At 35.1% G+C, this 15,911-nt stretch overlaps 1 protein-coding gene across 2 annotated transcripts in view; it reads left to right on the forward strand.

Moving 5' to 3' along the window:
• Nucleotides 1-15,911, forward strand: part of LRBA (LPS responsive beige-like anchor protein) — a 794,075-nt gene that overhangs the window by 316,080 nt on the left and 462,084 nt on the right. For both annotated transcript variants that reach the window (XM_042935320.1, XM_042935319.1), the window contains one exon: nt 13,279-13,387. In XM_042935320.1, the coding sequence (XP_042791254.1) occupies nt 13,279-13,387 (109 nt within the window). The remainder of the gene's footprint in view (nt 1-13,278; nt 13,388-15,911) is intronic.

Raw genomic sequence — 15,911 nt, forward strand, 5'->3', positions numbered from 1 at the left:
CCCCTTAATAATGGTATAATGCCCTTCTTCATCTTTTGTTACAGTCTTTGTTTTAAAATCTAGTTTGTCTGATGTAAGTATAGCTACTCTGGCTTTCTTTTGACGTTCATTAGCATTGTAGATGGTTCTCCATCCCCTGCTTTGAATCTGCAGGTGTCTTTAGGTCTAAAATGAGTCTCTTGTAGACAGGATATAGATGGGTTTTTTTTAATCCATTCTGATACCCTTATGTCTTTTTATTGGAACCTTTAGTCCATTTACAAATTTGAGTGACTACTGAAAGATACAAATTTAGTGTCATTGTGTAGCCTGCAGATTTGGTGTTTCTGGTGATGTTCTCTGGTCCTCTCTAGTCTTTGTCGCTTTTGGTCTATTTTGTTTTGTTTATGTTTTCTCAATTCAAAGAGTCCCCCTTAAAGTTTCTCGTAAAGCTAGGTTAGTGGTCACAAACTCCTTTGGTTTTTGCTAGTCTGGGACACTCTTTATCTCTCCTTCTATTTTGAATGACAGCCTTGCTGGATAAAGAATTTTTGGCTGTGCATGGTTTTGCAATTCAGCATGTTGAATATATCCTACCACTCCTTTCTGGCCTGCCAAGTTTCTGTGGAAAGATCTGCTGCATACCTAATCTGTCTTTCCTTATATGCTAAAGGAAAGGAAAGGAAATCTGTCTTTCCTTGTATGCTTGGTGCTTTCACAATTTTTTCCTTGTGTGTGTATTGTGTGATTTGACTATGGTATGTCTTGGTGATGGTTGGTTTTTGTTGAATCTAATGGGAATTCTGTGTTCTTCTTGGAATTTGATGTCTGTGTCCTTCCCCAGATTAGAAAAGTTTTTAGCTATAATTTGCTCACATTAATCTTAGGCCCTTTTTTCTCATTCTTCATCTTCTGGGACTTCTGTGATACAAATGTTATTTCTCTTTAATAAGTCACTGAGTTCTCTAAGTCTTGTATTGTGATCTTTTGCCTTTGTTTTCATCTTTTTTTTCCCTGCTTCATTATTTTCCATAATTTTGTCTTCTAGCTCACTGATTCACTGCTCTCCTTTGTCCATCCTTGCTGTCATGGCACCCATTCAAGATTGCATCTCAGTATAGCATTTTTAATTTTGGCCTGACTAGATTTTATTTCTTTTATCTCTGCAGAAAGGGATCCTCTGCTATCTTCCATGGTTTTTTCAACCCTAGCTAGTATTTTTATAATTGTGGGTTTGAATTTTAATTCAGACATCTTAATTATATCTGTGTTGATTAAATCCATGCCATTATTTCTTCCTGTTCTTTCTTTTTGGGTGAATTACTCTGTCCTGTCATTTTGTAGGAAGAAAAAAATTAATAAAATAAAAATTTTTTAAATTAAAAACAAAACCAAATCAAATAAAGGAAGCTAGATCCTAGGTGTGTTTCAGGCTGCTTGTTGAGAGAAGCTTCACAGAAAAGAGAAAAAAGAGAAAGGGGAAAAACAAGTTTAAAAATTTTTAATTAAAAAAATTTTTTTAAATTTATTTTTGAGAAAGAGAGCATGAGCAGGGGAGGGACAGAGAAGGGGACAGAAGATTTGATGTGGGCTCCATGCTGAGAGCAGCATTCTTAATGCGGGGCTCAAACTCATGAACAGCGAGATCATGACCTGAGCTGAAGTTGGACATATAACAAACTCAGCCACCCAGGAGCTCCCCCCAAAATTTTTTAAATAATGAAATAAAATAAAATAAAATAAAATAAAATAAAATAGTATAAAATAATATAAAAGAAATTAGCTCTTCCTGTACCTAAGAAAAGGAAAAGAAAAAGATAATATAAGTAAAAACAGAGACAAAGAAAATGAACAAATGAACAAGCAAACGGAATGAGATCCAAATGAAGTTTCATCCAGTTTACCATAGAGCAAACTTTGTAACACACTGTAGTCTGTACACTAAGCAGATGGAAAGGATTTGTGCTGGTCTTTGAGGGCTGTGCGTAAACGGTGCAGGTGGGCAGGGTTTGTTTTAACAGCTCTATTCTCTGCTTGGTAGCCCTGCTTATTAGCTCACTGGGGTCGATTCCTGTGTGTGCATGTGCGCGTTTGTAAAGGTGAAATGGCTTCAACTAGCTCTGTAGTCTTTGGCGCATGAATTTTGTGCCCTCACAGACATGTGATCAAACACCTCTCCTTTGTCTCAGGCTTCTGTCTGCTTCCTGCCTTTACCCGGTCTGTGTCCAAGGTGTCTGCTTGCCAGGTGGCTCCTTCCTCCAGAGTTTTATCTCAGATGGGGCTGTGTTTCAAAACCCCAAACTTCAGAGTTCCTCATATATTGGACCTGCGCTGATTCTCTGGGAGAGGGTCTTGAGCAATGACTGGGTGCCAGCTTGTCTGTGAAAACATTCACAAGATCACATAGTAGCACAGGGTATTGTCTTTCTCCCCATCTAAAATATAGGAAAAGCTTGTCTCCAGTGTTTAGCCTTGCCTTTATCATACAGTAGATGTTGCGTAGATATTTGACAGTGATTCAAAAGACAGAGGGGGATTATATACAAACATGTTAAAAGATCAGAGCAAGTACTCCAAATTCATATTCTGTTATAGTCTAGATGTGAAATGATTAAAGCTTGATTTTTAGGACATTGGCTGTGAAATAATTAAACCTGGAAATATTATGTAGTGAAATACATTAATTAAACCTGGAAGTATTACATAGGAAATACATTATTTAAAACTGGAAATATTACATAGGAAATACTGACAGTATTTGCTGATGGATTAGGGGCGAAGGTGATAGGGAAGAAGGAGGAGATGAGAATAACTTTGAGGTTGCTTGGTTGGGGACTAGGAGGTTGATGTACCTTTGACTAATCAATTAGTGTTTGAGTGCTATGAGGCAATATACTGATGTTAATTCACAATGTGGTTTTTGGTCTCTAAAGAGAAACTAAGAAGCACAAACCAGTATTTCACGTTTATACTCGTGAAAGCCCTTGCTTTCTCTATCTGCAGAGTCAAAGCAAGTTATTCATTAGCAGATTTTAAACTTGCACTAGGGATTGTTTTTATCGGTAATGCCTGAATGTGTACTGTTTAATAGTATTTGAAAAATACCCTAATAATCTCACTCAAAAATCATAAAAATTGCATTAACATCTACAGTTTGGAGGTAATGGAGAGGGTGTGACAGATTTGGAATCAAATTGTAAATAGTGTGTATGAACTTAAGAGAGAATGTGAAAAGTGGTAGAAGAGCAGAAAGCTTTCTGTTTTCTTTAAGGATCTGTTTTTCTTTCTTTTAATTACTCCTTATTGTAAAACTTCAAAGAACAGAGAAATACAAGGGGGAAAACATACATTCTCCTTTCTAAAGCATGGGGTGGCATACTTTTTTAAAGGGCCATATAGTAAATATTCTAGGCATTGCAGAGCATATGGTCTGCCACTACTACTCAACTTACTGTAGAGTTATGATGTGAGAACAGCTATAGTTAATAAGTGGGCATGGCTTTGTTCCAATAAAACTTTATTAACAAAAACTGTTGGCAGGCAGATTTAGTTCGTGGCCCTGTTTTGATGACTTCATTCTAGATAAATGGCAGTTTGGTGTATTTTCCTTCATATTTTCCCCAAACTCACATTGTACATAATATTTTAATTTTATTTTCTCACTTAACAATATGTTATGGGAAACATTTTGTTGTCAATTCAGAAGAATCTATTCTTATAGGTTTGCATATTTTGGTTCTTTTAGGTTTTCACTTTTGTAAGCAATTTTTTAGTGAAATTCCTTTTACATACAAGTTTTTCTACACTTGTGGGAAAATGTTGATATGGTAGTTTACTAGGAGTGTAATCACTGCTTTGTATCAAAGTCTATGCATATTTTATTGACATTTTGACTAAAATATTGCTATAAAGACATGTACCCTGGTACCTGCTTATAGATATGCCATCGTTGATGACTATTGTTGGGTCTAACTTTTGTAGACAGGTATTGTCTAGGTGCAGTTTATTCACTTCTGCTGTTATACTGAAAAAGTAATCCTAGCTACCTACCCAACCTTTCTTTCCAGTTCCTTTTTAAAAAAAGTTTATTTAATTTGACAGAGAGAAAGAGAGGGCATGTGTGGGTGAGAGTGGGGGAAGGGCAGAGAGAGAGAGAGTGGGAGGAGAGAGAGAATCTCAAGTTAGCAGCACAGAGCCTCACGCAGGGCTTGAGACCCTTGAGACCATGATCTGAACTGAAATCAAGAGTTAGACGCTTAACTGAGCCACCCAGGTGCCCCTCCAGTTCCTTTTAAAGAAAGAAGTTTAGAAGACGTATACATAACAAACATGTTCCCAGAAGCATCTCACTTATATGAGATGAATCATTCTGTTAGCATTCATGGTAGGTAAAGTGGTCTTGTGGTAGCATTCATCAGAATGGGTCAGTTGTTTATATATCCAAAGTATTTTGCTGGGAGGTTTAGAACTGTGTTATCATTACTAAAGTTCCATAAGAGTCATTACATGTAGAGGTCTTAAGTAGCACCGAAGTTAACCATCTCTTAAACTCTTGCTTTCTAATAGCATAGATGAGGTGGTTTTTTTTTTCTTTGTTTGTTTTGTTTTTTTGAGTTTTATTTATTTACTCTGAGAGGGAGAGAGAAAACATGAGCAGGGGAGGGGCAGTGAAAGGAGAGAGGGAGAATCCTAAACAGGCACCCCGGTGTCAGTGTGGAGCCTGACTTGGGCTCAAACTCCTGAACTGTGAGATAATGACCTGAACCTAAATCAAAAGTCAGATGCTTAACCAACTGAGCCACCCAGGTGCCCCTCATAACATAGATGAGTTTTAAAAACTTTTCTTACCCAAGATGATTCATATAGTATACTTGAGTACTTTTTCATATAATATTCTTTTGTACTTTTGCCCGACATTGTTAGTGAAATTTATTTTGTTATGTATAAAATTAGTTGGTTCTTTCTGATACTGATCTGTATTTTATTATATGAATATTTTATTTAAAAAAATTTTACTCTTACTGGCATTCTCAGTAGTTCCTATTGTTGGCTATTATAAATAAAGTTGCTATAAACGTTTTTTTATATGTTTTATGATGATGAGAATCCCTGTTACTTAATTTCCTTGCCAACATTTGAAAATACCATTTTTTAAAAAATATAGTGATTCTGGTGGGATGTAGTATAGCTTATAGTTTTATTTGTATTTCCCTGATGACTGGTAATCTTGAACACCTTTTCATGAATTTACTTGCCTTTTGGAAATCTTTTGTGAAGAGCTTATTCGTGTACTTTGCTCATTTTTAAGAATTATGATTATTGCCTTTTCCTTATTTGTAAGTATTTTTGTATATTTAAGAATATAAGTTCCTTGTGGACTGTAAGTATTACAAATGTATTCTCCTTTTCTAAAGTTTGCCTTTTAATTTTCTTAATAGTGGCCTTCATAAGCACAGATCTTTAATTTTAAAGAAGTCCAGTTTTTCAGTATTTTTCTTCATGTTGTATTTTATGGTTTTTCAAGAAATCTTTAAGTAATGAAGATACTATTTTATGTGATCTTATGAAAGCTTGTAGAAGTGTTTAGGATTTGTCTATGACCCTTTTGGAATTCATTTGTTTGTTATGATCTGAGATAGAAGTCATGGTTAGTTTTATGTGATTGATTGATTCAGACCTAATTATTGAAAAATTCCATCTTCTTCCTCCTTATTACAAAAGTAACTCTGTCTTAAATCTGGGTCTGTTTCTGGATATTCTCTTCTGATTCATTGGTCTGTTCATCTGTGTTTGCCCCACTACTACACTGTCTTAATACATCAATATAATAGGTCCTAATATTTGGTGGTATTAGTCTTCTGTTATGATTATGATTATTATTTTCCCTCCTCTTTCCTCCTCCTCTTCAAGAATGTCTCAGCTATTCTTTGTTCTTTACATTTTTGTGTAACTGTTAGAATGAACTTGTCAGATTCTGCAGAAGACCTGCTAGAATTTTGACTGGGATTTGTGTAGCTATACAACTATACAACTATATATGACTTTGTGTAGAATTCATATCTTTACAGTATTGAGCCTTTAACTTTCATGAACATTGCATAGTCCTTTAATTTCTTTAAGTGTTCTTTAACATCTCTTAGTATTCTTTTTGTTTGTATACACAATTATATCACATTTGGTTAGTTCTTACATCTTTTGATGATTTTTAATGCTTTTCAAAATAGTATTTAAAAATTACTTTGACTTTTGGTTAACTATTAAATAGAGTATAGTTTATTTTTGTATATTTTGTATATCACTTGTAGTGATCTAGATCACTTCAATCTAGTAATCTTTCTGACCTCAGTTATTAATTTTAATTGTTGATATTTTGGAGTTTTTGAAAGAACCAACTTTTTAAGTTTGTTGATTTTCTAAAGTGCATTTTTATTTGATATATTTTTAATTTCTCTTCTTTGTTATTTTATTTTCAATACATTGAATTTTCTGTGATGTGTTTCTCATTTTTCCAGTTTTGTACTTAGGTAATTTATTTTCAGAGTTTCTTCCGTGTTTTGAATTTATTTAGTGTATCAATCTAGTGTATAAATTTATTTAGTGTATACATTTCTCTCCAAGCATTGATTTAGCAAAATCCCACATGTTGTTTGTTTGTTTGTTTGTTTATTTAAATTTACATTCAAATTAGTTAGCATATAGTGCAGTAATGATTTCAGTAGTAGATTCTTAGTGCCCCTTACCCATTTAGACCATCCCCCTTCCCACAACCCCTCTAGTAACCCTCTGTTTGTTCTCCATATTTATGAGACTCTTCTGTTTCGTCCCCCTCCCTGTTTTTATATTGTTTTTGTTTCCCTTCCCTTATGTTCATCTGTTTTGTCTCTTAAAGTCCTCATATGAGTGAAGTCATATGATTTTTGTCTTTCTCTGACTAATTTCACTTAGCATAATACCCTCCAGTTCCATCCAAGTAGTTGCAAATGGCAAGATTTCATTCTTTTTGATTGCCGAGTGATACTCCTTTGTATATATATATACCACATCTTTACCCATTCATCCATCGATGGACATGTGGGCTCTTTAATACTTTGGCTATTGTTGATAGTGCTGCTATAAACATGGGGGGTGCATGTGTCCCTTCGAAACAGCACACCTGTATCCTGTGGATAAATGCCTAGTAGTTTAATTGCTGGGTCATAGGGTAGTTCTATTTTTAGTTTTTTGAGGAACCTCCATACTGTTTTCCAGAGTGGCTGCACCAGCTTGCATTGCCACCACCAATGCAATAGAGATCCTCTTTCTCCGCATTCTCGCCAACATCTGTTGTTGCCTGAGTTGTTAATGTTAGCCATTCTGACAGGTGTGAGGTGGTATCTCATTGTGGTTTTGATTTGTATTTCCCTGATGATGAGTGTTGTTGAGCATGTTTTCATGTGTCAGTTGGCCATCTGGATGTCTTCTTTGGAGAAGTGTCTACTCATGTCTTTTGCTCTTTTCTTCTCTGGATTCTTTGTTTTTTGGGTGTTGAGTTTGATAAGTTCTTTATAGATTTTGGATACTAACACTTTATCTGATATGTCATTTGCAAATATCTTCTCCCATCCTGTTGGTTGCCTTTTAGTTTTGCTGATTGTTTCCTTTGCTGTGCAGAAGCCTTTTATTTTGATGATGTCCCCATAGTTCATTTTTGCTTTTGTTTCCCTTGCCTCTGGAGACATGTTGTGTAAGAAGTTGCTGCGGCCAAGGTCAGAGAGGTTTTTGCCTGCTTTCCTCTCAAAGATTTTGATGGCTTCCTGTCTTACATTGAGGTCTTTCATCCATTTTGAGTTTATTTTTGTGTATGGTGTAAGAAAGTGGTCCAGGTTCAATGTTCTGCATGTCCAGTTTTCCCAGCACCACTTGCTGAAGAGACTGTCTTTATTCCATTGGATAGTCTTTCCTGCTTTGTCAAAGATTAGTTGGTCATACGTTTGTGGGTCCATTTCTGGGTTCTCTATTCTGTTCCATTGATCTGAGTGTCTGTTCTTGTGCCAGTACCATACTGTCTTGATGATTACAGCTTTGTAGTATAGCTTGAAGTCTGGGATTGTGATGCCTCCTGCTTTGTTTTGTTTTGTTTTTTTCAAGATTGCTTTGGCTGTTTGGGGTCTTTTCTGGTTCCATATAAGTTTTAGGATTGTTCTAGATCTTTGAAGAATGAATGCTGGTGTTATTTTGATAGGTATTGCATGGAATATGTAGATTGCTTTGGATGGTATCGACATTTTAACAATATTTGTTCTTAATCCCACATGTTTTAATTTGTTGTTTTCATTATCTTTTATTTCAAAGTATTTTCTAATTTCCATTGTCATGTTTTCTTTGGTGCATGGGTTATTTAGCAGTGTATTCCTTTGTTTTTCAAATATTGATGGGAAGAAATGTTATCATGTATTGCTGTGTCAACAGTATTAGCAGAATTTGGCCTTAAAGCAACAAACATTTATTATCTCATAGTCTGTGTTGGTTAGGACTCTGGGCATGGCTTGTCTGGCCCCTCTGCTTCAGATTCTCTTAAAAGGTTAAGGTATTTTTGGGCTGCAGTCTCATTTGATATTTGACTGGGGAAGTGTTTTCTTCTAAGTTTATCTGGTTGTTGGCAGGATTGAGTTCTTTGTGAGTTGCTGCGACTGATTTCCAGTTCCTTGCTGATGGTTGTCTGAGGGCTGCACTGAGTTTCTTGCTACATGAGCTACTTCATAGAGTAGCTGTAATATGGCAGAATTCATGAGCTATGCCATCAGGATGAGGAGTCAGTAAGAAGAGTCTGCTAGTAAGATGAAAATTTGAATCATACTTAATATAATAATGGAAATGATATATCTTCAGTGTTTCCATGTTTTACTGCTTTGAGGCATGCCATAGCTCCTATACAAAATCTAATTGAGAGGATTACATAAGGCTGAAGATATCAGAAAGCTGGGAAAGTTGGAGGCCATCCTAGAGTTTTTGCACAGAATGTTCTATTTTATTTTTTCTAGATTGGTTCTATTGTGTCAGAGAACATACTCTGTATGATTTCTTCCTTTGAAATTCATTATAGATTTCTTTGTCACCCCACATTTTGTCTGTTTGTGTATATGATCCATATTTAAATGATAAGAATATTCATTCTTCATTTAGTGGATGTATGTGAAAAATCTGTCCGTTTCATCAGGGTTTGTAATCACATTGTTAAAATATGGTGTGGCTTTATATCTTTTATAGCTAGTAGTATATCATATTCTTGGGAACATACAAATTTAGAATCTCAAAGTTATGATTTTCTGTCTAGATCATTCATCTTATCATTTGAAGTATCTATTTATCTCTAATAAAATTTCTTAAAGCAATCTTTTTTTATGTATATTTTTTAAATGTTTATTTTTGAGGGGGGTGGGGAGAGGCTAAGAGAGAGGAGGACATAGGATCTGAAGCTGGCTCTGCATTGACAGCAGAAAGCCCTATGTGTGGCTCATATTCAAGAATTGTAAGGTTGTTATCTGAGCTGAGGTCGGACACTCAAGTGATTAACTACCCAGGCACCCCTATCTTTTTCTTATATTAATAAAGATATATAATCTTCTTTCACACTTTTTTTTATTATTTATCTTTTCTGAAAAAATGACTTTCAACATTTATGCAACCTTTTAGTGAAATTGTGTTACAGTTTAATGATATGACATACTTAAAATCTATTTGACAGTAATTGTATCATTAAATCTGCTTTCTATATATTCCTGATGTATTTAGGTTAAAGCTTATCCTCTTATTGTCTGTCCTTTTATTTGCTGTATGTTTTGCATGTTCCTTTTTTCTTTTTTTCCTTTCTTTTGAGCTAAATTTGTTTTTTCAATTTGGTTTTTTCCTATTAGCATATTGGTTGTTAATTATTTTAGATATCTTTAGTGGTTACCCAGATTGAAACATGGATATTAGAGTTGTTAACATCTTAAATAAATTGGTTCTTTCACCAATTCATGGATAATTAAAGAACATTACAACACTAATTCCTTTTAATTTGTCTTGTTTTGAGTGCTATTAAATATTTTAACATAATGGTATTTTTGAATTTTAGAAGTTATTCTGATTGGTGTAAACATTCAGTATTCTTTTTAGATTTACCCATGTTGAGTTTTTCTTTTTTCTTTTTTAAAAATTTTAAAAATGTTTTTATTTATTTTTTAGAGAGAGAGAGAGAGAGAGAGAGAGAGAGAAAGAGAGAGAGGGAGGGAGCACGCACACAAGAGCATTAGTGGGGAAGGGGCAGAGAGATACTAGGAGACACAGATTCTGAAGCATGCTCCAGGCTCTAAAGTAACTGTGAGATCATGATCTGAGTGGAAGTTGGACATTTAACCAACTAAGCCACCCAAGTGCCCCTGTTTTGTTTTTTACTGCCTTGTGTTACATCCATCTGATATTATTTACCTTCTGTCTGAAAAACAACGTTTAATGTGGGAGTGACCCATTTGTCTAGTGACAATTTCTGTCTGTTTTGCCATTAAATATGCTTATTTTGCTTTTGCATGAGAGGAAACATTTTTTCCCCTATCCTCTTAGGTTCTTTCGTTGAGGGCCTGTGAATCAAACTGACAAAAGACAAATTGATAAGAGAAAAGACGAGTTTTTTTAATTCATGTATGTTGGAGAGAATTCATAGAAAAATGTGACTCAAGAAAGAGGTTATATTATATTTTGAGGTTTTAGGAAGAAGGGCACTTAGGGAAAAACAAATAACTTTTAGGAAAGATAAATGGACCCTTAGGAGATAGGATAGTTTTGTGACAATGTCCTTTTAGGCAATTTCCTATCCACGTGCTGACTTTTTAAGTTTCTAGATAATAAGAGTCATTCTTCCCTGGTTGCACAACTTCACAGTCTTCATTGGAAGGATTTGTGACAGTTGAATTCTTTTGGTAGTCTGTGCTTCTAGGCAGGTAAGGGGAGTTCAGAAAATAGACTCTTCACGTGGTGTATTCTAGGTACTTTCACTTTTATTATTAAAAGATGGTTTCTGGATATGGAATTCTTAGCTGCCATTTTGATTTGGCATCTGAAAGAGGTCATTGCATTCTTATTTGTCTTCCATCAGTCTTCATGCTCTTTTGAAACCAAGTAGGTGTCCTTACCTGTTCTGCTTTTTCTCTCCCTCTGTCTGCTATTAAGATTTTTTTCCTTTGACAATTTTATTATGATACGAATAGATGTAGTACTCTTTGATCCTGTTTGGAGGTTGTAGCACTTCAGTGTATGGCTTAATAGTTTTTTCCCCAGTTTTCTTTTTCTTTCTTTCTTTTTTTTTTTGTTAAGCTATTTATTTATTTTGAAAGAGACAGAGACAGCATAAGTGGAGGAGGGGCAGAGAGAGAGGGAGAGAGAGAATTCCAAGCAGGCTCTGTACTCTCAGCACAGAGTCTGATGTGGGGCTCTAACCCACAAAACTGTGAGATCATAACCTGAGATGAAACCAAGAGTCGGATGCCTGACTGACTAAGCCACCCATGTGCCCCTTCCCTAGTTTTCAAAAAATGTTGCCTAGTATCTCTTCAAATATTGCTCGTTTTGCACTATTTGACTTCTTTCTTTACTCCAGATACACTTATGTTAGACCTTTTTGCCTTGGTCTGTATGTCTGTTATTTATTTTGTCAAGTTTTCATTATTTTTCTTACCATGCTTCTGTTTAGTTGTCATTGGCCTATTCTTTGGTTAAGTACTTCTTTGAGTTTAGTAAATTGGTAAATCTGTTCTTAATTTCATGTTTGTTTTGTTCAGTGGTTTAAGTTTCTAGTCTCTACTGGAGTTCTTTTTCTTAGAATCTGTTGTCCTGAACCATAACTACGTTTATTTTGGTGTTTAATTTTTTTACAGTTTTTTTTTAATTTACTTTTTAGAGAGAGAGTGAGCAAGCATGAGCACAGGCCAGGGAGGGGCAGAGAGAGAGAGGGAGACACAGAATCTGTAGCAGGCTCCAGAGTCTGAGCTGACAGCACAGAGCCCAATGCGGGGCTCGAACCCACAAACTGTGAAATCATTACCTGAGCTGAAGTCGGACGCTTAGCTGACTGAGCCACCCAGGTGCCCCTATTTCAGTGTTTAGATATGAAATTTTAGTATCTTGATTTTCTGAGTTGACTTCTATTTGTTTTTCCTTCATTTATTGTTGGTTACTTGGTGATTGTTGGAAATTATATTTAAAATGGCAGGGGTAAATATAAGTCTCTAAGTGATAATATCTTTCTCTAGAGATTTCCTTTTGATTTCTGATTAGCAGTTAAATTAGGTACTGATTACGTTAATTTAAGACTGACCTGATTCAAGATGGAGTTTTTTGGGTTTTTTGTTTGTTTGTTTTTTGGGAGAGCACACCTGGGGAGGGGGTGGGGGAGGGGGATAGAAGATCTGAAGTGGGCTCTAGGCTGACAGGCTGACAGCAGTGAGCCTGATATGAGGCTTGAATTCACAAACCATGAGATCATGCCCTCGGTCAAGTCAGGCCCTCAACCATCTGAGCTACCCAGGTGCCCCAAGGCTGGAGTTTTTCAATCTTTGTGAGAGTTTGCCCTATTTCGAGTTTGCCTGGAATTTAGTTCTCATGCATTGGTATTTCTATTTCTTTTTCTCCTCACCTTATGAGATTCTGAAATTTTTGTTTAGCGTTTTGGCTCCCACTTATGTATAAATCAGTATAGTGTTGTTTGAGAGTCTGTTTTAGTGTTTTTATAGACTGGTCTATTTTCTGTTTCCTATGGTATACTTATGTTCCTTCTGTAAGCCTGGATAATCTACTAGGATCCTTCTGCCTTGACAGGTCATAACATTTAATTTTTGTCTCCGTAGCTCTGTAAGACTGATAAATCTGTTTAGCTTCTCTAGTTCCACCTGTGGAAAGTAAATGGTTCAGTGAAAAAAATCATGCTGAATGTCTTCTGTGTGCTTTCTTCTCTAGGATCTTGGCTCCTTACTTTGTGGCTGCCTTGTAAATTCTCCAATACCTTTAAAAAGATTAAAACACAAATTTGATACGGTATTTTTAGTTGTTTTTCTTGGATAGCTAGTTGGATAAAAGCTATTCTGCTTTTGCCAGAAGGGTAACTTTTGTTGCTATATCCTTTAATTATTTAGTGTGAAGTAATGGTACTTCATTGGGTATGATGACAGAAGAGGAGTATAAACATTCTTCTCCACATAACAAGATACATCAACTTTGAGCAGTGAACCATCATATGTCTTAAGTATGTACACATTTACTTATTTGACAATATTAATCTCTTTATAGGTTGCTTAGTCAAACAATGAAGGATCATCTAGTAAGAGTAGCAAATGAAGCTGAATTTATCCTGAGCAGGCAACGAGCAGAGGATATTCACAGACATGCAGAATTTGAGGTAGGTTAAACATGTGGTTGGTGTGAGCAAATTGCCATTTCTAATGGTAATCATGGGAAACTGCATCGGTAAGATGGTCTAAGCAAACATATATCATCAAAAAATTAAAAATTAATTTTCGAGAGTCTTGGGGGATTCTGGGAAGATACTACAAGTCTCCATAGCCCTCTGGTCTCAACTCCTTTTTTTCCCACAAGTTGCTCACGGCAGCTTCTGTGTTTGGTTGACCTCATCTTAACCATGTGAGCAGGTTTTGGCTCTGGTAGTTTTCCAATAAAGTGAATTAGGGAAGGACTTTTGCCCTCTCTGGGCAAGGCAGAGCTAGTTAACCAGAAATGACAACCAAGCAGAAATGAAAACTGCTATGGTGGAGATAAGATCTTCCAGGTTCTAGGGAGAAGCTGAAATGCAGAGGCATGAAGTTTCTTTTACCCTGGAGGTTTGTGACCATGCTGCTCTTTGTAAATGAGGAAATGAACATACAGCTTTCTTTGTGAGTCTTCACAGGGGGAACAAGTGACAGACTCATCGTGAGACCGCTGCTTTTCTTGGCAGTTGCTTCTGAACTCATGTAACAAATGTGAATTCATAGAGGAAATTAATGGTGTTGTGGTATATAAATTACCAAAATGTACACCTAAGGTGAAGTAGAAGATTTGGCAAGAACATTTGCTAAGAGTTAGAAAAAAGTTTAAAAAGCACCATCTGGGTGTTTTGGAAAGTGTTAAGAGCAGGTAATTCAAATGTTGCTTATATTCTTCTGATGCATTAAAAACAATGCACTCCCACGACATGTTACACAACTGTCACAACATGAAGGAGATACTGGAAAAATAAATTCCAGGAGACCAATTTCATTTAAGAATATGAGTACAAAGTTTTAACTAAAACTTGAACCAACAATTTAACAACATAATGAAAAAATCATGTACTGTAACCAGTTAGAATTTACTTGCGCAATCCAAAGAGTGTTTAATATTAAGATACTTACCTATGAAATAAATTATATCAATAAATTATAGAAAAATCATATGAAGGTATCAATAAATGTAGAAATAAGTATATGATAAATTTTAGCAGCCAACCCTAAGAAAACTCTGAGAAAAAAATATATTTGGTAAAAGTCTGAATATGATAAAGACTTTACTGAACATCATTTTAAATGGTGAAATCATTTTTATTAAAATCAGGAAAAAAAGTGTGATAGCTACTATCATCATTATTTACCATTTTTTGATGTTTTGGTGCTAATGCTATGATCCAGGAAAAACTAAGAGATTCTTGAACACTTTTTTATCAGAATCAACAGGGACTTTGGTAAAATTATTGGATATGATAAATATTTAAAAAAATTAGTATCATTTCTTTGATGACTAGTAAGCAGTAGTCACTAAGAATGGAAATCAGTAGTATGATCTGTTTATAGTTAAGATAAAAATAATGTTGGGGTGCCTGGGTGGCTCAGTTGATTGAGCATCCAACTTTGGCTCAGGTCATGATCTCGAGGTTCACGAGTTTGAGCCCCATGTCATGCTCTGTGCTGACAGCTTGGAGCCTGGAGCCTGCTTTGATTCTGTGTTTCCCTCTTTTTCTGCCCCTCCCCCACTCATGCTCTGTCTCTGTCTCTCCCTCAAAAATATAAATAAACATAAAAAAATTTTAAGATAAAAATAATGTTTTGGGTCAGTTTCTATAAGAATGCACATATAAGTATTTGAAACAAATATAAAAGCTTAATAGTAAACAAAATGTAAACTACTGGAAAGTCATTCTAAGCTGGGTTGTACATGTTGCTCTGTGTGTGTTTATGTGTGAGAGACAGAGCTAGAGAATCATTCTTTTATTTTGAAATAAATTGATACTAATAGAAAAATTGTAAGAGTAATACAAAAATTCCTGTTTACCATTCTCCTGGATTCTGTGATGCTTAAAATTGTGTTATATTTGCATTTCTCCCACTTTTTCTTTGTTTTTATGAATTTGAGAGCAGGTTGAATTTGTAGTAATCTTCTGTTTCTAATTCCTTCAGTGAGAATTTCCTACGTCCATTCTCTGGTTTAATTCACATAGTTCTGTACGTTCTACATAGATATCAAATCAGAAACGTAACATTCGTTATAACACTAATCTACAGACCTTACTCATGTCTTCTCAGTTGTCTCCATAATGTCCTTTATAGTCAAAAGTAGAAAATTTTAGTGACACAAAAATGTCAGTTTTTCTCAAATATGTAAATTCAATACAATATGCATTAGCATACCATTCATCAGGAAAACAGCGGAGTAATTTGGAACTTAAATATCCCTTTAAAAATATCCAAATATCCAATTCATATGGGAAAATAAATGGTTTAACATATATGTAAGAATTACGAAAAAAGAGTTTTGAACTTGCCTTTTGAGATAAACAGTACTTATTGATACTATAAAAGATAGCATATACAAAAAAATCTCCTCTATGGAATAATGAAAAAAAGGATGAAAGATGACATAGTATATATTTTAGGAAAATATTTGGAAAACTG

Source organism: Panthera leo, chromosome B1 (assembly GCF_018350215.1).
Source record: "Panthera leo isolate Ple1 chromosome B1, P.leo_Ple1_pat1.1, whole genome shotgun sequence".
In the NCBI taxonomy this organism is placed as follows: domain Eukaryota; kingdom Metazoa; phylum Chordata; class Mammalia; order Carnivora; family Felidae; genus Panthera; species Panthera leo.